The sequence below is a fragment of the Miniopterus natalensis genome, chromosome 17, assembly GCF_054644295.1.
Source record: "Miniopterus natalensis isolate mMinNat1 chromosome 17, mMinNat1.hap1, whole genome shotgun sequence".
Lineage (NCBI taxonomy): Eukaryota > Metazoa > Chordata > Mammalia > Chiroptera > Miniopteridae > Miniopterus > Miniopterus natalensis.
The window spans coordinates 10,325,903-10,346,946 of record NC_142097.1 but is presented as its reverse complement, the minus strand read 5'-3'; the positions used below and the strand labels follow the sequence as shown (position 1 = coordinate 10,346,946).

At 52.6% G+C, this 21,044-nt stretch overlaps 3 protein-coding genes across 3 annotated transcripts; all 3 read left to right on the top strand.

Annotated features, from left to right (window-relative positions):
- The first annotated feature begins 38 nt into the window (after positions 1 to 38).
- On the top strand, positions 39 to 14,592 carry ACAP1 (ArfGAP with coiled-coil, ankyrin repeat and PH domains 1). Its single transcript, XM_016222436.2, has 22 exons — positions 39 to 695; positions 1,220 to 1,277; positions 4,060 to 4,179; positions 4,408 to 4,461; positions 4,543 to 4,601; positions 4,844 to 5,027; positions 5,157 to 5,201; positions 5,322 to 5,417; positions 5,528 to 5,602; positions 5,694 to 5,803; positions 9,938 to 9,989; positions 10,085 to 10,185; positions 10,519 to 10,642; positions 10,742 to 10,953; positions 11,593 to 11,662; positions 11,786 to 11,880; positions 11,980 to 12,149; positions 12,758 to 12,930; positions 13,350 to 13,459; positions 13,542 to 13,652; positions 13,997 to 14,046; positions 14,354 to 14,592. The coding sequence occupies exons 1-22, from the start codon at positions 643 to 645 to the stop codon at positions 14,452 to 14,454; spliced, it is 2,223 nt and encodes a 740-aa protein (XP_016077922.2). The 5' UTR covers positions 39 to 642; the 3' UTR covers positions 14,455 to 14,592.
- A 1,587-nt stretch (positions 14,593 to 16,179) lies between these two features.
- KCTD11 (potassium channel tetramerization domain containing 11) lies at positions 16,180 to 17,381 on the top strand. The gene has a single exon (XM_016222438.2). It carries the CDS (start codon positions 16,277 to 16,279, stop codon positions 16,976 to 16,978), a length of 702 nt encoding a protein of 233 aa, XP_016077924.2. The 5' UTR covers positions 16,180 to 16,276; the 3' UTR covers positions 16,979 to 17,381.
- A 1,144-nt stretch (positions 17,382 to 18,525) lies between these two features.
- Positions 18,526 to 19,859, top strand: TMEM95 (transmembrane protein 95). The gene is made up of 6 exons (XM_016222394.2): positions 18,526 to 18,694; positions 18,930 to 18,986; positions 19,189 to 19,269; positions 19,373 to 19,393; positions 19,538 to 19,618; positions 19,733 to 19,859. Exons 1-6 carry the CDS (start codon positions 18,526 to 18,528, stop codon positions 19,822 to 19,824), a joined length of 501 nt encoding a protein of 166 aa, XP_016077880.2. The 3' UTR covers positions 19,825 to 19,859.
- Positions 19,860 to 21,044: the final 1,185 nt, after the last annotated feature.

Genomic DNA, 21,044 nt, shown 5'->3' with positions numbered 1-21,044 from the left:
ACAGGAAACCATGAGCAGCCAGAGCGGAGAAGAAAGTTCAGAGTAGTCTGGGGGACTGGAGTCCAGAAGATCTTCGGAGTCTGAGAAGGCCTGGCCGCAGCAGGACGACAATGATTGGTGTGATTCAGTCAACCGTAATTCACTAGTATCATCTTTAATTCTTATAACAACCCTTGAGGCTGGGCTGTCATCCTCATCTTCCAGACAAGGAAACAGGAACCTGAGTGCTTGCCCAGGGTCATGCATCCTCTAAGTGACCAAACCAGGATTTGAACCTATATCTGCCAGGCTTTCAAAACTCAACCACTAAAGGAGAAAGAAGCAGAGAGAGACTTGGCCCCCAGTAGGAAGGTGACATGAGATAGTCTCTGAGGGCGGGGCTGTGGCTTCTCTGATCTCAGGCCCCTCTCTTCAGCCCAGGCCCCGCCTCTGCCCCTCCCAGCGCTGCCTGGAAGTGTGGGGTGAGAGCTCCTAGGACACCCCTTCCCCTTGGGGAAAGAATTGTGACCCCTCCCAGGCTCTTACCCAGAGAGACCACTTTTCTCCTTCCTCACCAACGCCCCTCTGGGGCAGGAAGTGCCTCCACCTGTATCCCCACCCGCCTGGCCCCAGGATCCACTGGCCTGAAGTAATCAAGCTGAGATGACAGTCAAGCTGGATTTTGAGGAGTGTCTTAAGGACTCCCCCCGCTTCCGGTAAGTGTGGGGGCCAGGGGAGGGGTGGCCCGATACCCCCCTACACACATGCACACGCACACACACGCACACCCCCATACACACACGCACCCTTCCCCAAGCCAGATGTCCTAGAAGGGAATAGGCCTCAAAGGGACAAGATCAAGCTTGTGGGCCAAAGTAGTACCTCTGCTATCAAGTCCAGAGGGGCGTCCAGTCTCTCAGCCCCAGAGCTGGTGTTCCATCCTTCCTTTCACTGGGACCCCTGCCCCTCCCCCAGCACCTGCTCTGGGCGGTTAGCAACTTCCTGCCCTCACCACATCCACCCTCCTTCTACCCTTCCTGTTCTGGCCTGGGCCATAGTAGCTCCCACACTGTGGAGTGAGCGAGCAAAAGAGGGCTGGTGGGTGGGCCTTCTTAACCCACCACCTTTTTCTGTCTGTACCCTCTACCCCCTAACCCCAACCCCTGACCTGACCTTGCCAAGGTGGACAGACCAGATGCACCCAAGCTCTGTTCTCTTGACACCATCCCTCCTTTCCCAGAGCCTCTATTGAGCTGGTGGAAGCCGAAGTGTCAGAATTGGAGACCCGACTGGAAAAGGTGACTCGGGGTCTGATTAAAATGAGAAGGGTGGAACCAGGAAGAAAGTTAGAGACAGAGAATGAGTCTCAGGGATTATTGAATGCTAATTATCTGGGGTAGATGTTGGGGGCAACAGAGAAACAAGAAGGTGGTTCTGTACCCTCAAAGAGCTCGGGATCTTGGAAAACAAGTCTCACTTTTGGACTTACCCTGTCGGCTCTTGAGCCCTGCATCATGCCAGCCCTGGGCTGTTGGGTAGAGCAAGACTATTTCTGCCCAGGAAGCCCACAGACTGACTGGAGGACAAACCAGTAAAATACTAAAATGCGATACAGTAATGCCTTCCCTGGCCCCTCCTTATAAAACAGCACATGCATGTGCAAGTACAAAATACATATACTCCCATTCCCTTACTGGCTTTGTTTTTCTCTACAGCATTTATCTCAATCTGACATAACATATTTACTTGCTGTATTAGTTTTCTATTGCTGTATAATCAATTATTACAAATTTAATGACTTCATACATATTTTTTATCATAGTCTCGGTGGGTCAAGAGTTGGGGACAGCTTAGCTGGTCCTCTGCTCAGGGTCTCACAGGCTGCAGTCAAGGTGTTCCTTGAGGCTGCAGTCTCATCTGAGGCTTAGAGTTTTCTTCCAAGCTCATGTGACTGAGGCCCTCATCTCCTAGAAGCCACCAATTCCCCTTCCATGTGGCCCTGTCCATAGACATTTACTTCATAGTAACTTGTTTCTTCAAGGCCAGCAGGAGAGTCTCCTTCATGTGTGCTGGCAAGATTGTGTCAATTTACATTGGAATGTAATCATAGGAGCAAACCCATCACCTTTGCCTTGTGGCGTAACCTAATCCTAGAAGTGCCATCCCATCACCTTTGCCACATTCTTCTGGTTAGAAGCAAGTCCCAGGTCTTACTCACACTCAAGGGGTAGGGATTATGCAAGGGTGGGAATCACTGGGGTCACCTTAGCATGTTCTGTCATGCTACTTTTGCTGATTTTTTTTCTTGTCTACTTTTCTTCACTAGAATGTGTCATGAGGGACTTTTATGTTTTGTTTTTGCTCAGTCTCCAATGCCTCTACTATGGCCTGAAAGTTAGTGGATGACCAACTAATATATACATATATTTTTTAATTAAAATTTTTATTTTGAGTTAATTATAGATTCACAAGAAGTTGCAAACACAGTACAGGGAGATCCCACATACGCACCACCCAGCTGCCCCCAATGGTGGCATCTTACATAACTAGTATACTACCAAAACCAAGAAATTGAGATTGGTGTGATGCAATGAACTGTCCACTGGCCTCACATGGATTTTACCTGTTTTGCATATGCTCTTTAAAAAAAAAAATCTTTGTGTATAATTCAGTGACACTTTATCATGTGTATAGATTCTTATAACTTTCACCACACTCAAAATACAAAGCTCCTATCACCACAAAGGAACTCTTTTGTACTGCCCCTTTCTCTAATCCATGATAACCACTTATCTGTTCTCCAGCTCTAGACTTTTGCCGTTTCTAGAATATTATAATTGGACTCATACAGTATGTGACCTTTCAATATTGACTTTTCCCTCCTACTCAAAATAATGCCCTTGAAGTTTATTCAAGTTGTTGCATATCAGTAGTATCTGTAGTTCATTACGAACAGTACCATTGCTGTGCTCCATTCTGTTGTATAGATGTACCAGTTTGTCACTAGTTTAGTCTTATGAAAGTTTCTTACTCAGGTATTTGGGGGAGATGGGTGGATAAGGAAAAAACTGCACATTCAGTCCCCCAGTTTCACACAATGGAGTTGTGAGTATCTGGGTTTTTGTCCCTTGTCACAGACATCCCATGGGGACATCTAATAAGGTTTGATGTGACCAGTTTACTGACCATTACTGACCTTGCTAGCCATCTTAAGCTACATTTCCCTGAAGCCTTCACTAGCTGAAAAGTATTTTTCAGTTCAACAAAAGTTCACTGGGATGAGCTGACAAGCTCCACAGTCACTTGCTCCATCCTAGATACAGTGACTCAGGCCAGAGTCAAGTGACATCACCTCAGGGTCAATGCAGTTCCTGCCGGTAACAAAGGCCAGGGATCAGGAGACCTCACTTTGGCTTCTGGCTCAGCCACCTGGCTCTCAGAGAGACCCTCCTCCTCCTCCTCCTCCTCCTCCTCCTCCTCCTCCTCCTCCTCCTCCTCCTCGGGCTAGTCACGTGTCCCCTTGTTTGTCAATTGGGACCAGACAGAATGGGCCTTAGGAGTCCCCTAGCATGCAGTCTTCACCCTGACCCTGTGGCCTACTGATCAATTTATATTTATGAAGGAATGTTCAATAAGCACAGAATGGGACAAGTCCAGACAGTTGAAACTGTAGAATTTACACCAGTTAAGTAGAGCATTCATCCTTTGAGCCAGCCAGTGCATGAGGATGGAGTTTCTCAAGAGCTCTGGATCCAAGCAGTTGGGGCAGGACAGGGAGAGACACGTAGGAGTGGACAGAGAAAGATGTTTTGGAGGTGAAGCTTGCACTGGCTTTGATGACAGGCTGGGAGGAGTTTTGTTGCAGGCACAGAGCAGTGGGAGTAAAGCAACAGAAACGAGAAAGTACCAGGTCTGTAACAGGAACTGCAAGAGCTGGGCTGGGCTACGGAGAAGCACGGGCAAGGTCGTGAAGGAGGGGCACAGCCCAGGGGAAGGTGAGGGGAAGTGGGGCAGGAGTGAGGGTTGCCACCAACTATGGTGGCGCATGGCATGACTCCCTGTTGCCCTGTTGCTTCTTAGCTCCTCAAGCTGGGTAATGGCCTCCTGGAAAGTGGGCGCCATTACCTTGCTGCTGGCCGTGCCTTCATTGTCGGCATTTGTGACCTGGCCCACCTGGGTCCACCAGAGCCCATGATGGCGGTATGTTTAGGGCCCAAACCAGGGTGGGATGGGGTCTGAGATGAGAAGAGATCCTGTGGAAGCTGGGGGAGAGTTGATCTGGGGTTTGCAGGTCCCAGCATGGCTCCTGCTTCCATCGAAGACAGCCATAGTTGGCTGGTCTAAAGATGGGAGGGCCCTACCCTACCCCGCCCCCCCCCCCCCCCCCAATGCCTGGTACTCTCTCTCTCTCTGCCTCTTCTTGCCTAGGAGTGTCTGGACAAATTCACTGAGAGCCTGAGCCACAAGCTGAACAGCCATGCAGTGAGTGGGGGTAGGTAGGGCAGGTGGGGGAAGTGAGGTTGTGGTCCTGACCTTTGCCTTCCAATCTCTGCTTCCCCTCAGGAGCTTCTAGATGCTACCCAGCACACGCTGCAGCAGCAAATCCAAACCCTGGTCAAGGAGTGAGTGTTGGGAGGGAAACCAGTCCTCCAGCCCTCTTCCCATTACCACAGGGGCCTCACTGAATGAAGCTGTGAGACGAGGGGTTTCTGGTGGCCTGATTGCTGTCCCCCATCCCAAGAACACCCTTGGAGTTCTGACTCTACTGAGGCTAACTGACAGGCTATGAGTGGGCCTGCTCTTGGAACTTCTCTGCTAGGGGCAGATGGATGTATCTGTGATTCTTTGTATCCACCACCTCTAGAGGTCTCCGGGGTTTTCGAGAGGCTCGCCGGGATTTCTGGCGAGGTGCTGAGAGCCTGGAGGCTGCTCTCACCCACAACGCAGAGGTCCCCAGGCGTCGGGTCCAGGAGGCAGAAGAGGCAGCAGCTGCTTTGAAGACTGCGCGAGCTGGGTACCGGGGACGGGCACTGGATTATGCCCTACAGGTGCCTGTCCCCACCAGTCCTCTTGGAGTGCCAGGGCTTCAGCCACCTCAAGGCTAGAGAGTCCCTGGTGTGCATTGGGAGGGAGCACTGTGTTTTTAAGACTGACCTAGGGTACTTTTGGGCCCTCAGATCAATGTGATCGAGGACAAGAGGAAGTTTGACATCATGGAATTTGTGAGTTGCAGTGGTCGCAAGGGCAAGGTGGGGAGGTGCCTGCTGATGGAGAACAGGAGGGAAGAGGGAAATACCGAGGGGTCCTTCCTCACCTCTTCTCCCTGCCCACCTTGACCCCAGGTGCTGCGTTTGGTGGAGGCCCAGGCTACACATTTCCAGCAGGGCCATGAGGAGCTGAGTCGTCTGGCCCAGTATCGCAAGGAGCTGGGTGCCCAGGTAGGGCCCCATAGAACAGGCAGGTGGTGCAGGGTAGTGGGCTCTGAGATGACTTTCCTGGCTTAGTTGGGGGATGTTCAGGCCACCTGAGATGTCCCTCCTATGCCCAGTTGCATCAGCTGGTCTTGAATTCAGCTCGAGAGAAGAGGGACATGGAGCAAAGACATGTGCTGCTGAAACAAAAGGTGAGGCCTGCCGCTGCTGGAGGGAGGCAGATGGGCATGGGGCCTTGCTTTCTGCTCACAAAGTTGCCTTTTGACCTTTCTGTGCCCTCAGGAGCTGGGCGGGGAGGAGCCAGAGCCAAGCCTCAAGGAGGGGCCTGGTGGCCTGGTCATGGAAGGGCATCTCTTCAAACGGGCCAGCAACGCATTTAAGACCTGGAGCAGGTGAGGAGAGGACACCCCAATCAGCCAAACCCATCCAATTAAATATTTTTTGAGTGGTTATAGTATGCTAAGTACAGCAAGGAAAAAGACAAAACCCCCTGCTTCAGAGAGTTTATGTTCCATCAGCAAAGACAGACAATAATATGACAAGTAAATGTTATATTAGCATATGTTATGTTAGAAGGTAAGAGTGCTAGGGGAGAAAAATAATAAAGTAAGGGACGTGGATAGCTGAGGAAGGGTTGCAGTTTTAAACAGAGTGGTCAGGATAGGCCCCATGAGAAGGTTCCTTTTTGTTTTTTAATCCTTGCTGGAAGATATTCTTTCCATTGCTTTTCAGAGAGAGTAGAAAGGGGGTTGGAGAGAGAGAGAAACATCAATGTCAGAGAGACACATTGATTGGTTGCCTCCCACTCACCCCCTGACTGGGGGGGAGGCCTGCAACTGAGGTATGTGCCCTTGGCCAGAATTGAACCTGGGACCCTTCCATCCACAGACTGATGCTCTAACTGCTGAGCAAACCGGCTAGAGCAAGAAAGGGGCTTCTAAGTGAAGACTTAAAGGACTTTTGAGGGAAGAATGTTCTAGGCAGGAGGGAGAGCCAGGCCAAGGCCCTGAGAAACCTGGAGTGTTGGGAGGAGCAGAGAGGAGGCCATGGGTGTGGACAGAGGAAGGGAGGAGGAAGTGGTAGGAGATGAAGCTGGAACTAATAGGGGTGTGAATTATGATAGGGCCTTGTGGGCTTCTCTAGGGACTTGGGCTCAACTCTGAGGGAAATGGGGAGCCATTGCAGGGTGCAGAACAGGAGGGTGATCTGCTCTGACTCTATTCCTTCCCCTTCTAGGGCCACTGCCAGCCCGCATGGGATCTTTGTGCAAATTAGATCACATTTGGGCTCCTTCCCCAGGATACTGAGCTTTTTCCCCAAGATACTGCCATCTGTCGAAAAAAATTCTAGCAATAGACTTATTTTTTTTTTAATTTATCTTTATTGTTGAAAGTATTACAAATGTCCCCTTTTTTCCCACATTGATCCCCTCCATACCCCCAGGCCTTCACCACACTATTGTCTGTGTCCATGGGTTATGCATACATGCGTGTAAATTCTTAAGTTAATCTCTCCCTACACACCCACCCCTGCCTGCCCTCTGAGATTCATCAGTCTGTTCCATGCTTCTGTGTCTCTGAATCTATTTTGTTCATTGGTTTATTTTGTTAATCATATTGCACATCTGAGTAAGATCATGTGATATTTGTCTTTCTCTGACTGGCTTATTTCGCTCAGCATAATACTCTCCAGGTCCCACCATGCTGTCTCTTAGGGTAAGGGATCCTTTGTTTTTATAGCTGCATAGTAGTCCATGGTATAAATGCCCGAGAAGATGCTTGATATGATTTCAATCTTCTTGAACTTGTAGAGACTTGTTTTGTGTCCTAACATGTGGTCTGTCTTTGAGAATGTTCCATGTGTACTTGAGAAGAATGCATAGTCTGCAGCTTTGGGGTAAAATTTCTGTAAATGTCAGTTAAATTCATCTGCTCTAGTGTCTCATTTAGAATCACTGCTTCCTTGTTGATTTTTTGTCTGGAAGACCAGTAAAGTCAGTGGGGTGTTAAAAGTCCCCTACTATGACTGTATTGCTGTCGATCTCTCCTTTAAAGTCCTCCAGAAGTTGTTTTTTTTCCAGCTTGTGTGAGTCTTTTGTTCTGAGGTGGGTCTCTTGTAGCCAGCATATATTTGGGTCTTATTTTCTTATCCATTCAGCTACCCTATGTCCTTTGATTGGAGCATTTTAATCCATTTACATTTAAGGTTATTATTGATAGATACTTATCTATTGCCATTTTACTTCTTTATGCCTATGTTTCTCATTCTCTTTATTTCAACTTATTGCAGCAGTCCCTTTAACATTTCTTGCAATGCTGGTTTGGTGGTGATAAACTCCTTTAGCCTTTTTTTTTTTTGTCTGGGAAGCTTTTTATTTCACTATCTATTTTGAATGAGAGCCTTGCTGGATAGAGTATTCTTAGTTTCAGATCTTCGTTTGGCATTACCTTGAATACTTCATGCCATTCGCTTCTAGCCTGTAGAGTTTCTGATGAGAAGTCAGCTGACAGCCTTATGGGAGCTCCTTTGTAGGTAAAATATTGCTCTTCTCTTGCTGCCTTTAAGATTCTCTCTTTGTCTTGAATTTTTGGCATTTTAATTATGATGTGCCTAGGCGTGTGCCTCTTTGGATTCTTCTTCTTCCTCTTCCTCCTCCTCCTCCTCTTCTTCCTCTTCTTCTTCTTTGTATGTTTTTTTTATTGATTTCAGAGAGAAGATGGAAGAGGGAGAGGAAGACAGAAACATCAATGATGAGAGAGAGTCATTGATCGGCTGCCTCCTTCATGCTCCCTGCTGGGGATCAAGCCCACAACCCAGGCATGCGCCCTGACCGGAAATCGAACCTCGATCTCCTGGATCATAGGTTGATGCTCAACCACTGGGCCACGCCGGCCGGGATCCTTGGGTTCTTCTTGCTTGGGAAGCTCTGTGCCTCCTGAACTTGTGTGACTTTTTCCTTCACCAGGTTAGGGAAGTTTTCTGCCATTATTTTTTCAAACAGGTTCTTTAACCCTTGCTCTAACCCTATATCTTCTGGTACTCCCATGAATTGAATGTTGCTATGTTTCATGTTGTTCCACAGCTCTCCCCTTCTGTTTTTTAATTGTTTTTTCTTTTTGGTTCTCTGGTTGAGTGATATTTTCTACCCTGTGTTCTAATTTGCTGATCCAGTCCTCAGTTTCCCCTAATCTGCTGTTTATTCCTTTCAGTGTTCTTTTTCTACTGTGTCATTCTTAATTTCCTTCATAGTTTCCATTTCTTTTCTCATACTATCGAGCATCCTTATGATCAGTATTTTGAACTCTATATCTGATAGATTGCTTATTTTCATTTCATTTAGCTCTTCTTCTGAAGAATTCTTTGTTCTTTCATTTGGGGCTTGTTTTTTGGTCTCCCCATTTTAGCTGTGTGTTTGGATTTGTTTCTATGTATTAGGTAGATCTGCTAGGACTCCCAGTCTTTTGTGCGGGTTTTTTTGTTGTTTTAGTTTTTTTTGTTTTTGTTTTTGTTGTTTTGTTTTTGTTTTTTTAGAATTGAGAGAGGAAGGGAGAGAGAGACAGAGACAGATCAGTTTACTGTTTCACCCATTTATTCATTCAGTGGTTGATTCTTGTATGTGCCCAGACTGGGGATTGAACCTGCAACCTTGGCATATCGGGACAACGATCCAACCAATTAGCCACCTAGCCAGGGCTAGCACTCCCAGTCTTTTGGATGGTCTCTGGTACAGGCCAATGTCAGATGCTGTTTGTGACTGGCCTTGAGTACCCTGTTTGAAGTTTTCCACACTCCACAGCTTGTGGCTCCCTCTGCTGAGGCTGGGTGTATTTGAACAGGACCAAGATGCCCACCAAGGTCTGCTTTTCCAAGCCCTGGGTCCAGAAGCAAATCAGGCAGACTCAAAACACCCAGAGGCTGACTGTATTCAGTTTCTTAATGAGCCTCAGGGTGTAGAAACTACACAGAGTGGGGTGGCTGATTGTTATTGTAATAGACTTATTTTAAAAAAAAAAAAGAAGAAGAAGAAGATTCATGGTACTTTAAATATGTTTTTATGAATGTTTTAGAAAGAGAGGGAGGGAAAGGGATAGAGAGATAGAAACATCAATGAGAGAGAAACATCATTGATCAGCTGCCTCCTGCATGCCCCCTACTGGAGATCGAGCCTGGAACCCGGGCATGTTCCCTGACCGGGAATCGAACAGTAACCTTTTGGTTCCTGGGTCGATGCTCAACCACTGAGCCACACTGGTCTGGTGCAATAGACTTATTTTATTAGAAAAAGCATTTTACCGTCATCTGCTGGAAAGGTGTCTTCATAAATATATCAAGTATGTGAATAGTGCCCCTTAGACAGTCTACACAACTGTCCACCCTCCTCTGGAATATCTTATGGGACACTCAGCCCTGATCTCTCTCCTCTCAGCAAGATCCTTATGAGGCAAAGGACACAGACTCCCTGCTGTCCCTGTCCCAGCCTCATTCTGATGCTGCCCATGTCCAAACTCTACTTCTACCTCTTGCAGACGCTGGTTTACTATTCAGAGCAACCAACTGGTTTATCAGAAGAAGTACAAGGTGGGTAGCCTGGGTGCCGGAGACCTGGGCCCAGGGATACTCAGCCCTTGCTTCGCCTGGCCGGATATCTGCTCCTTATCACCTTCTCCTCCCAGGACCCTGTGACTGTGGTGGTAGATGACCTTCGTCTCTGCACAGTGAAGCTCTGTCCTGACTCAGAAAGGCGGTTCTGCTTTGAGGTGGTATCTCCCAGCAAGTGAGTATAATCCCCAGCGGTGATGCTCTAATATCTCTAAATCTTTACCAGCTGGAAAGGTAGGGCTAACCACAAAGGCATCCCTGGAGCAGGGGCTTAGAAACCCCCTATGCACCCCCAGGCATTAACCTTTTAGTGGCTGGATTGTGGGGCAGCCTGGGGGGAGGGTAAAGGGTGTTGGGGGATATTTAAAAGGATATAACCTACCGGTGCAGAAATATTTCAGTATGACTGGTACCAGTTGACTACTAGCTGAACGTCAGCCTGCTCATCCTGCCACATGCTCCCCAGGCCTCAGACCCCTCTCTGCTCTTGGTCCCCATTCCTGCCCAGGTCCTGCCTCCTGCAAGCTGACTCAGAGCGCCTTCTACAGCTGTGGATCAATGCTGTGCAAAGCAGCATTGCCACGGCCTTCAGCCAGGCTCGACTTGATGATAGCCCCCGGGGACTAGGCCAGGTACCTTAACATGGGGGTTCAGAGCCAGGTTGCCCAGGGAGATGGGACATCCCTTCTCTTAAACCCCGTGGCCACTCTTTCTTCCCCTGTCTGCCCCAGGGCTCAGGACACCAGGTCATAGGCTCTGCTGCCACTCTGGGCCCTGGCGGGACTACAAGGGGAAGGGAGCCAGGCGGAGTGGGGCATGTGGCAGCTCAAGTGCAGAGTGTGGATGGCAATGCCCAGTGTTGTGACTGCCGGGAACCAACTCCTGAGTGGGCTAGCATCAACCTTGGTGTCACCCTCTGCATTCAGTGCTCCGGCATCCACAGGTCAATCCCCAATGCCCCAAGCATGGGCCCCATTCCTTCTGGGTGCAGTGTTGGAGGGAACCAAGATAGAGCCCATCACCCTGCCCTGACTTCCTCTTTGGCTGTCACTGGGCACAGGCCTGGGCTGAGCCTGTGGGGCACCAGGTGGATCCAGATGAGCCCAGCCTCTCAGTGTCCTGGTCTAGCCAGGTTTGGGGTGCACCCACAGTAGTTTATTGGCTTAATTGGAGGTGTGGGGTCAGGACTGCTGAGGATGGGTGAGCCAACAAGGAGCAGAGAGAGGAGAGGTTGTGTGGCCTTAACAAATCTGTATGGCCCTCACCCTGAGTCAGTTTGGTAGAAGAATGGCAGGAAAGAGTTGTCTAGGCCAAAGTGCCAAGAGAGAAGGGAGGTGGATGGAGAAGATGATGCCCTTAAAATGAAATGTAGGAGAAGAAGTGAGAAGAGGGGATGGTGATGGGCAGGATCCTGCCAGATGCAGGTGAAGGCCACATGGCCCCAGTTGCCCTGCTGCCTCCTCGCCCAGTGCCTCTGCGTGGGCTCCCCTGCAAGACTTTGTCTCCAAGTCTTTGCAGGAGCAGCAGCCACTCCCCCAGCTGCTGCCTCACATAGGGCCTGACTTCCACTCTGGTCTTCTAGGAGCCTTGGAGTTCATTTCTCCAAAGTCCGGTCTCTGACACTTGACTCGTGGGAGCCAGAACTAGTGAAGGTGACTTGGGGGTGTTATGAAGAGGGTGGGGGTTGTGGGTTGAGGACAGAGCTGCAAAGCTCTGAGGGCTCAGACACTCCCCCAACCCTACCTAATTGTCTGCCTCTGCCTTGGCACCTGAAGCTTATGTGCGAGCTGGGAAATGTAGTCATCAACCAGATCTATGAGGCCCGTGTGGAGGCTATGGCAGTGAAGAAACCCGGGCCCAGCTGCTCCCGGTGAGGCGGGGGGAGGGTCTGGGCTGCCCTCTTCACAGGGAGGCTGGAGTCTGGAATGAGAGGAGGGAAGACCGTCCCTTTCTTTGCCCCGCCCTCCAGGCAGGAGAAGGAGGCCTGGATCCATGCCAAATATGTGGAGAAGAAGTTCCTGACCAAGCTTCCTGAGGTTCGAGGGCGAAGAGGTGGCTGGGGGCCCCCAAGGGGGCAGCCTCCTCTGCCCCCAAAGCCTCCCATTAAGCCCCGGCCAGGGAGCTTCAGAACCAAGCCAGGTATAGGATTGGCTGGGCATTCATTGAGCACCTACTGTGTGCTCAGCACTGTGTCATACCTGGTGGGGAGATTCAGAGTATGAGGACCAGATCTTCCCTTTGAGAATGTTGAGGAGCTAGACCACATCGGCACTGGGTGGGGTTTTTTTTGGGGGGGGGGGGCACTGGTTTAGAAGGTAAGGTTCTAGGGCTTATAGTGAAGAATGGGAAGGGGTGTGGGGCTGGGAGTAGGTAGGGAGGGCGATGTAAGGGTTTCAACAGCATAAGAAAGTCAGGAGTGAGAAGGAGCTAGGGTCTCTAAAGGCCTGTGAAGGCGGGTGTGAGTTTGGCTAGAGAAGAGGGAGCCAAGAGAGCTGAGGCAGACCTTCAGTGAGTCAGCTCAGTCACAACATCCCAGCCAGTCAGGGTGGTTGGACTGGAAGAGGTGAGTGATGCTTTCTAGCCCTAGGGGCCCCACACACATACACACTCACACACCCCTCCACTCCCCACCAATCCCCAGAATCTTGAAGGCTTCCCCACAATCGCTAAGTGACCTACCCATTACAGCATCAGGGGGCTTTGCTGAAGGCTTTCTTCGCAGACTCAAAGCTGATTTCCCCTAACAGAACCACCCTCTGGTAACCTGGGCAGCCTGCACCCTGGGGCCCTGCTGTTTCAAGCTGCTGGGCATCCTCCATCCCTCCCCACTATGGCTGATGCCCTTGCCCATGGAGCTGATGTCAACTGGGTCAACACGAGTCAGGAGAACGCCACACCACTAATCCAGGCCACAGCTGCTGTGAGGCTCTTGTCAACCTCCCCACCCCGCCCTAAGGCTGCTTCTCTTCCCTACTCCTGACTCTCTCACCCCCATCCACCCACCCAATAGGGAATGATAACCAATAGAGACTATTTGCTAAGAGTGTGTGATTTGGAGGTAAACAACCTGGGTTTGAATCCAGGCTCTTACTACTTACAGTTATGAACCTCTGTGCCTCAGTTTCCTCATCTAAAATAGGGATCCCATACCTCATTAGATTGTACTGTAGATGTAATGTATGGATACATGTAAAGAGCTAGAGCAGAGCATGACACCTAGCTGTACCCCTAAATTCCTGATCCCACACCGGGCCCTCTGAACTGACCCCACTCTAAAAATCTTTAAATCTGTCTCTAAAGATGCCACCCTCTCTCCCTATTCTCTACTTCTCAATACAGAATTCTCTTCTGGCCTGTGAGTTTCTCCTCCAGAATGGGGCGAATGTGAACCAAGCAGACAGCCATGGCCGGGGGCCGCTTCACCACGCAACCATCCTTGGCCACACTGGGTAGCAGTGGCAGCGATGATGGCTTGGGGAGGAAGGTTCCAGATGGGATGAGCTCCTGGCTAAACCTGGCTATCCTCTCTAGACTGGCCTGCCTGTTCCTGAAAAGGGGAGCTGACCTGGGAGCTCAGGACTCTGAAGGCAGGGACCCTCTGACCATCGCCATGGAAACAGCCAATGCTGACATCGTCACTCTGTGAGGATGCATGACAGGGCAGGACTAGCACCTTTCACATGGGCATAGCTAACTCCAAGACCCCAGTGTGCCAGGGGAGACCTGGGGAGCGGGGGGATCAGCTCCTGGACCAGGCAACAGACAGGATGCTCCCAGGTGTTGACAGTGTGGAGTAGCAAAGGTGTAGGCAGGGTCCAAGAACGGTGAGCTCATCCTGAGAATCATCATTCCTCAAAAATGTTGTCAGGCATCTTTTAAGCACTAGATCCAGGGCAAGCAGATGAATAAACAACCCAGCTTAATGGATGGGAAGTTGGGGGGGGGGGGGGAGATTGTCATTCATTCCTTAATTCCCTCCTCTTTAGGCTTCGATTGGCAAAGATGAGAGAGGCAGAAGCAGCCCAGGGCCAGGCAGGTAAAGTACCCCCCCACCCCCACCCGGCCCATCATTGTAACTCTGGGCTTCTGGCCCCTGGTGACCTGTACCCCTCGTGTCCAGCTTCATTGATTAATTCTATTATTTATTCAACAAATATGTAAGGGGCGTGTTGGACACGCTGGGCCTCAAAACAGAGGGGGGGGAAAGGCAAAGGCTGTGCCCTGATACCTCAGGTGTTGCTTCCACCCACGCCAGTACCAGGACCGCCCGGGGGTCCCCAGCATACTCTCCTGAGCTAGGGGCCCAGCCTTCCGGGCTCCCAGCCCTTGCTCCCTCGCCTTAGGAGACGAGACATATCTTGACATCTTCCGTGACTTCTCCCTTATGGCGTCAGACGACCCCGAGAAGCTGAGCCGACGTACTCATGACCTCCACACGCTTTGATTCCAGGCTTTCCAGGGCCCACGACCCCCGCCTGCCCTGTGCCCATTAAAACCTTTGTGCTTGCCCCACCGGGCGTGGCTTAGTGGTTGAGCGTCGACCCAGGATCCAGGCGATCGGGGTTCGATTCTGGTCGGGGCACATGCCCGGGGTGCAGGCTCGGGCCTTCGGGAGGCAGCCAGTCAATGACTCTCATCATTGATGTTTCTATCTCTCTATTCCTCTCCTTTCCTCTCTATGAAATCAATAAAGATATATTTAAAACAAACAAACAAACAAAAACCTTTGTGCTTTGCTCTTGCCTTCCTAGTTCATTTATTGGGCTCCACCTCTGGCCTGCAGGGTGTTGGGCGCCGTGGCTCCCGGGGTGCGAGTGGATAGGAGTCTGTGAGCTCCAGTCACACTAGGAGCAACTCCCAGGGAGTGAACTGGAGGCTGTGGCCTCAGCCCTAGCACCGGGGGGCCCTGGGGCAGGGCTCTGGGGCTCAGGCAAGGTGGCCAGAGCCTTCGGGCGGAGGAGAGAGGCTGCTCCCGCGGGCTGGGGCCGGCCTTCCCTTAAGGGGGCGCCGGCGTGGGGCGGGGATGGAGGGCTGGCTCGGCCACCCCGCCCTGCGGCATCCCGGGAATGCGGCGGCTCAGCACCCTCCCCCTCGGGAATTCCGGACGGGAGAGACGGGCGGGGATCTGCGGGTCCCCAGGCTCCCGAGGGCCACGCCTCTGCTTCCTCAGGGCGGCGGGGCTGGGGGCTCCCGCCCCGCCGAGTTGCAGACGTGAGGTCGGGCACACCTGGGACTGGCTGGCGGCCTCCGCGGCCACATCCGGAGCAGCGACGTGCGGGAGTCATCCCCCGGTCCCCACCCCGCTCGCGTCCGCCTGTCCAGTCCAGCCTGTCTTCCGCGTCCTCCCAGTGTCTCCAGTTCGTCACTCTCCGCTCCCACCTCCACCCGAGGCGCCGGGGCCCCACGGGGGCGGGGGGCGGGACCCCACGGGGGCGGGGGCGGGGCGCCAAGGGGGCGGAGCCGTCTCTTAAAGGTCCCGGGGCTGCAGCCCTTAGGCCACTTCCTGGGGGCGGAGAGGACTTAAGCTGCTGCGGGGACGCTGGGGTGAGGCGACGCGCCCGGTCCGACTCCCGACCGCTTCCACCAGAGTCTTCGGACGATCGGACCGCCGCGGCTCGGACTTAGAGCGCATCCCCGCTCCCCAGCCGGTCGCCAGGCGCCTCTGCATCAGCCCCGGGAGCCCCGCCTCCGTCCCCTGGGACCCGCGCGGGAGCCAGGCCTCTGACTGGCCCGGGAACCCTGCGTGGACTCACCCGCGGCCGCAGCGATCTTCCCGAGGACTCGGAAGCTGGACCCTTCAAAGAGTCGGCCTTGTGCTCGCGGGTCACCTGCTGGCTGGATTCCGGAAACCCACTGTCTAAACGCCACAGAAAGGAATCGCTGGTCACCCAGGATCGGATGCGTCTGTACCTAAACCTCCCTCCCTCTTGGACTTCCCCGTGCTCTTTTCATCCGTTTTCTAAACCTTTGGGCATTTCTGTGCCCAGAAGCCATCCCCACTCCCAAGGTAGCTGGGTGAGCCTGGAATCTTGCTGCCTTGTACTCCAACCAGTGCCTCCAACTGCGGTGCAAACCTTACGACTCAATTCTGCACACACCCAGGAAGTTCTGCCTTTTCTTCTCTTTCTGTGTCTCCAGTACCCCCCAAAATTTCCCCTCCTCCTGTGCCCCCTTCACCCCCCTCCTTTGGGGGCCCCGTGACCCTGAATGTGGGGGGCACGTTATATTCCACCACGTTGGAGACCCTGACTCGCTTCCCAGACTCCATGCTGGGGGCCATGTTTAGGGCTGACACCCCCATTCCCCCGAACCTCAACTCCCAGGGAGGTGGCCACTACTACTTCATTGACCGAGATGGCAAAGCCTTCCGGCACATTCTCAATTTCCTACGACTGGGCCGCCTGGATCTGCCCCTTGGATATGGGGAGACAGCGCTTCTCAGGGCAGAGGCTGACTTCTACCAGATCCAACCTCTCCTAGACGCCCTGCGGGAACTGGAGGCCTCTCAGGGGAGCCCTGCGCCCAGAGCTGCCCTGCTCCACGCAGATGTAGATGCCAGCCCCCGCATGGTGCACTTCTCTGCTCGCCGGGGCCCACACCACTATGAGCTGAGCTCTGTCCAGGTGGACACCTTCCGAGCCAACCTCTTCTGCACCGACCCAGAGTGTCTGGGTGCCATGAGGGCCCGATTTGGTGTGGCCAACGAGGAGAGAGCAGAAGGAGGACCACACTTTCGTCTGGAGTGGGCCCCCCGCCCCACGGAACTTCCGGAAGGGGAGTACAGGAAACTGGGGCTTCAGCCACTGTGGACAGGGGGGCCAGGAGAGCCAAGGGAAGTGGTGGGCACACCGGGCTTTCTGGAGGAGGTGCTTCGGGTGGCTCTGGAGCATGGCTTCCGTCTAGACTCCGTTTTCCCTGACCCTGAAGACCTGCTCAACTCCAGATCTCTGCGCTTTGTCCGGCACTAAAAACAGAACTGGGAATATTGCCCTCAGTTTGACTGGAGGTGGGGAGAGAAGGGGACAGCAAAGAGGAAGAAGGCTCCCCTGAAGCCCTTTCCTAGCTCTGCTTCGGGAGCTGTGAGAGTGAGAGGTCCCACTGCACCTGACTGGAGCTTAAATGTGGGCAGGACTCCCCAAACCCAAGCCCACTGAGGGCTCACAAGTGTTACAGAGGGTCTGGACTGGTGCTAATCCTGGGAGGGGAGGGGTGGGGAAGGTTCCCTTGGCTTGTTCTCACCTGAGCCTGGGGACCTCCAGTTTCCTTGGTTGGAGCTCAATATTCAGGGGTTTGGAAAAGTGGGGACACTTCTCTGCCCAGGCTAGGCCTAGCAGAACACTGCAGGGACACTAAGGTCTGGGAGGAAGAGGGACTTTGACTTTGGATTGCTCTAATGTGGTCTCCTGGACTGTGACTTCTCTTCCTGGAGCTGAGTGGCCTGGCCTGGGAAGGGAGATTCTTTGCTGTGTCCCAACCCACCTACTGAGGAAGACAGAAAGGCTACAGCCCACCCTAGGCTGGCATAAGAGAGCTAGGAGAATCCTCTAATTTGCATCCCTCTGGAGATCCAAATGTTTTAAGGATCTAATATTGGTAGAGCTGGTCATGGGGAGGAGGGTGGTGTCTTCTTGAGCCTTGGCCTAACTCCCTTCATGTAATCGTGTGTGTCAGTGTGTGTCTGACTGATGTGTGAGTCCCTGACATCTGGGCTCCCATCTGTGTTGCTCATGATGGTGTCTGTGTGTTGGCCTTTCTGTGGTCTCTGCATGTCCAGGCCTGTTTGGGTTGCCCAGACACTGTTTGGGCACCAGGTGTGTCTATGGGTATGAGTAAACTGAGAACGAATAGTTTAACCACAAGGGCTGCGTACATGCATACATGTGCACTCACGTCACCACGTATGCAGGAAGGCCTGGTGGCGTTTAAGTCACTGGGATCTTCCTGGTGAGAGAGGTAAGAGAAGCCGCTGGGCTTAGCCAGGCCTTGGAGACCTTCATAGAATTCTTGGTTGTTAAGGCAACCATGGGCCTGTTGCTAGGAGATAGCTGAGGAAAGACTCAAGGCTGCTCAGGGTAGAGAGGAACTAAACAGGAGAGTTTGGGGAGAGTTGGGGGGGATATGGGAAGGGATGGGATTTCTGCATCCCCGAGGGCATGGGATACTCATGAACAACTCCCCGGGGGGAGTCACTTATTATTTATCACTGACAAGAGGAAAAATAAAGTTGCTTTTGGAACCACAAACTTGTACAGGCTGCTGAGGGCCAGGTTGGGGGTGCTGTCCCCTTTGCAGCAGAAGTCCTGCTTTCTCCACCCATCTCCCATTAGCGATGTCGTCTTCTGGTCCCCAGTTCCTTGGGCCCCAGCCAGGAATGGAGCAGTGGCACTGTTCTAGAATGCTCAAGAACCTCCAACTGTTCTGGAACACTACAACTTCCAGGCAAAGGGCTGGAACCAGGATCACAGAGCCTTCCTATGCCAGGTGGGGCCAGCTCTAGCATTCCCCATTGGGCCTCATGTGGATGCTGGCACTAGGTGTGGCTTTCCTGGCAGCTGCCCAGGCCTGTATCTTCTGCCGCCTCCCAGACCATGAGTTGTCAGACCGCCTGACTTGGCTCTGCAGCGAGATGCTTACCCAGTGGGAGGACTGTATGGTCTCCTGGAACTTCTCGACCTTTGCCTTAGGTAAGTCCAGACATCCAGGGATGGACCCAGCAATAGTCACCCCCATGCCCCAAGCAGGGAAACATGTGGCTTCCCAGCTGTGCCCCTCAGCCATCACCTCAGTCCACAGCCCTCCCTGAACTCACTAGCCTCTCCCTCTGGGAGAGCTTCTTTGGACCTTGGGAAAGTCAAGAAAGACCCCAGAATCTTCTTCTGGGCTGATGAAGAAATCACTGGTCCTTGCCCATCTCCACAGATGAAGTGTCTATGAACAGAGTCACAGAGAAGACTCACAGAGTCCTGAGGGTCATTGGTGAGGTCATTGGGGAAGGCACAACCTAGGAGCTTGGATGGGCATCAAGGAGGGGAATGGGAGGAAGGGGCTGAGGAGGCAGGCAGGAGTGGAGGGCAGGTGGAGACAGAAGGGGTTGTTTGGGGGGTTGCTGGGTAAAGGGGTGGAGGTGAACAGGTACTGTTGAGGCCCTGGGTAGAACTGCTGCTCTCTGCCTCCCCAGAGATCAAAAGGTCTTTATCCTCACTCCCTTCATATTGGAAATGGCTTCAAAATATCAAGTTTCCTGAGTACACCAGGGAAGGTACTGATGTGGAGGGGAATCAAGGGGTGCCAAGGGTCTCGGGCCAAGGGGCGTGTGGCTGAACTGTTCAACTACGCCCACCCCTCCTTGTCTTTCATTTCAGCTCTCTGCAGTCCCACCTGTTGTGAGTAGAAAAGGAAAGGGTAGTGAGGACAAGGGGCTTGGGGTACCTGAGGAGAGCCTGGCAGTTGGAGGGAGGAAGTGGATACTCTGGAAGGGTGGAGTTGGGGCTTCCCCTCCCCAGCTCTGGTCCCACTCTCTCCTGCAGGGGGCAGCACCACCCTGTACAACTGTTCCACCTGCGAGAGCTTCGAGGTGCTCTGCTGGCCCCAAAAGCGCTGCTTCCCAGGTCCTTACTCCCCAACCCTGCCTCACCTCACCCAGATATTTGAGCTCTTAGGCGCCCCCAGTGTCAACGGGTATAGTCCCCAGGATCTTTCACTGCTTCCTGGGTTCCCTGCAGGAAGTCATGATCTTTGGGAAGCCAGGATTCTGCTCCTCTCTGTCTCTGGAACTATCCTGTTACTGGGCGTCCTGAGCCTTGTGCTGGAGTGAGTCAGGGGATAAGGGCAGGAAACAGCCTCACCACCTCTGACCCGCCCAGTACCTTCCACCACCCATCCTTCCTCCTTCCCTTCCAGCTCCCTTCCCTTCCCTTCCCTTCCCTTCCCTTCCCTTCCCTTCCCTTCCCTTCCCTTCCCTTCCCTTCCCTTCCCTTCCCTTCCCTTCCCTTCCCTTCCCTTCCCCTTCCCCTTCCCCTTCCCCTTCCCCTTCCCCTTCCCCTTCCCTTCCCTTTCTTCCCCTTCTCTTCCCAGACCTCCCACCTCCATCTTCCATCAGGTTCCGTCGCCTTGAAATAAAAAGTGACTTACAAAGAGGAAGATACTAACAGAACCCAGCCTCCAGCTGTAAGGAGAGTGTACCCACAACTTCCACTTCACTTGGGGGATGGGGGGGTAGGCATCCAGCCTCTTAGTTCCAGCCCCAAAGTTTCAGTCTTCCAGATTCTGAAACCCAGATGTCCCCATGATCCCACTGTCAGAGAGCCTCCAGGGATCCAGGCAGCCACAGCTGGAAAGTTCCTCCCCTCCAGCCCTCAACCAATCAGACAGGGCAGTCACCAATGCCAGGAAAATATCTACAGAAGGAAAGAATCCCCTCCGCACACACCACCACTGCCACACCCCTTTCTGCCTGTTCCCGTAAAGTGGGGGCTGTTTGCCCCTGAAGCTACTCTTGGCCCTCCTATGACTGATTGGGAATCCGGGAATGAGTGTTCTGGAAAACTTCCTCCCTCTCCAGCGAGACCACATCAGTCAGTCTGCTGGCATGCGCTCCCTCCATTTAACATTGTGAAGCTTGGCCTCCCACAGAGGCTTCCCTCCTGCCAGGCCCAACTAAACTGCTGTGAAATGGCCTCTACCCCTGCCTGGTCTCTGTCTGCAACTGGATGGGAGGACAGGAAACTCAGTGGAGCACAGTGGTTCTCAACTGGGGGGATTTTTCACCCCTGAGACATTTGCCAATGTCTGGAGACATTTTTTATTGCTTTGATGGCGGGGGGGGGGGGGGGGGGGAGTAATGCTACTGGCATCTAGTGGGTAGAGACCAGGGATGCTGCTCAACATTCTAAAATGCCCAAGAGTCTCTCCACAACAAAGAATTTTCCAGTCCAAAATGCCAATAGTATGTGGTTGAAAAACTCTGGTGTTTGGTCTCCTGGCTATCAGGAGTTTTGGTTTGGGAGATGAGATATGGGACATGAAAAGAAAGGC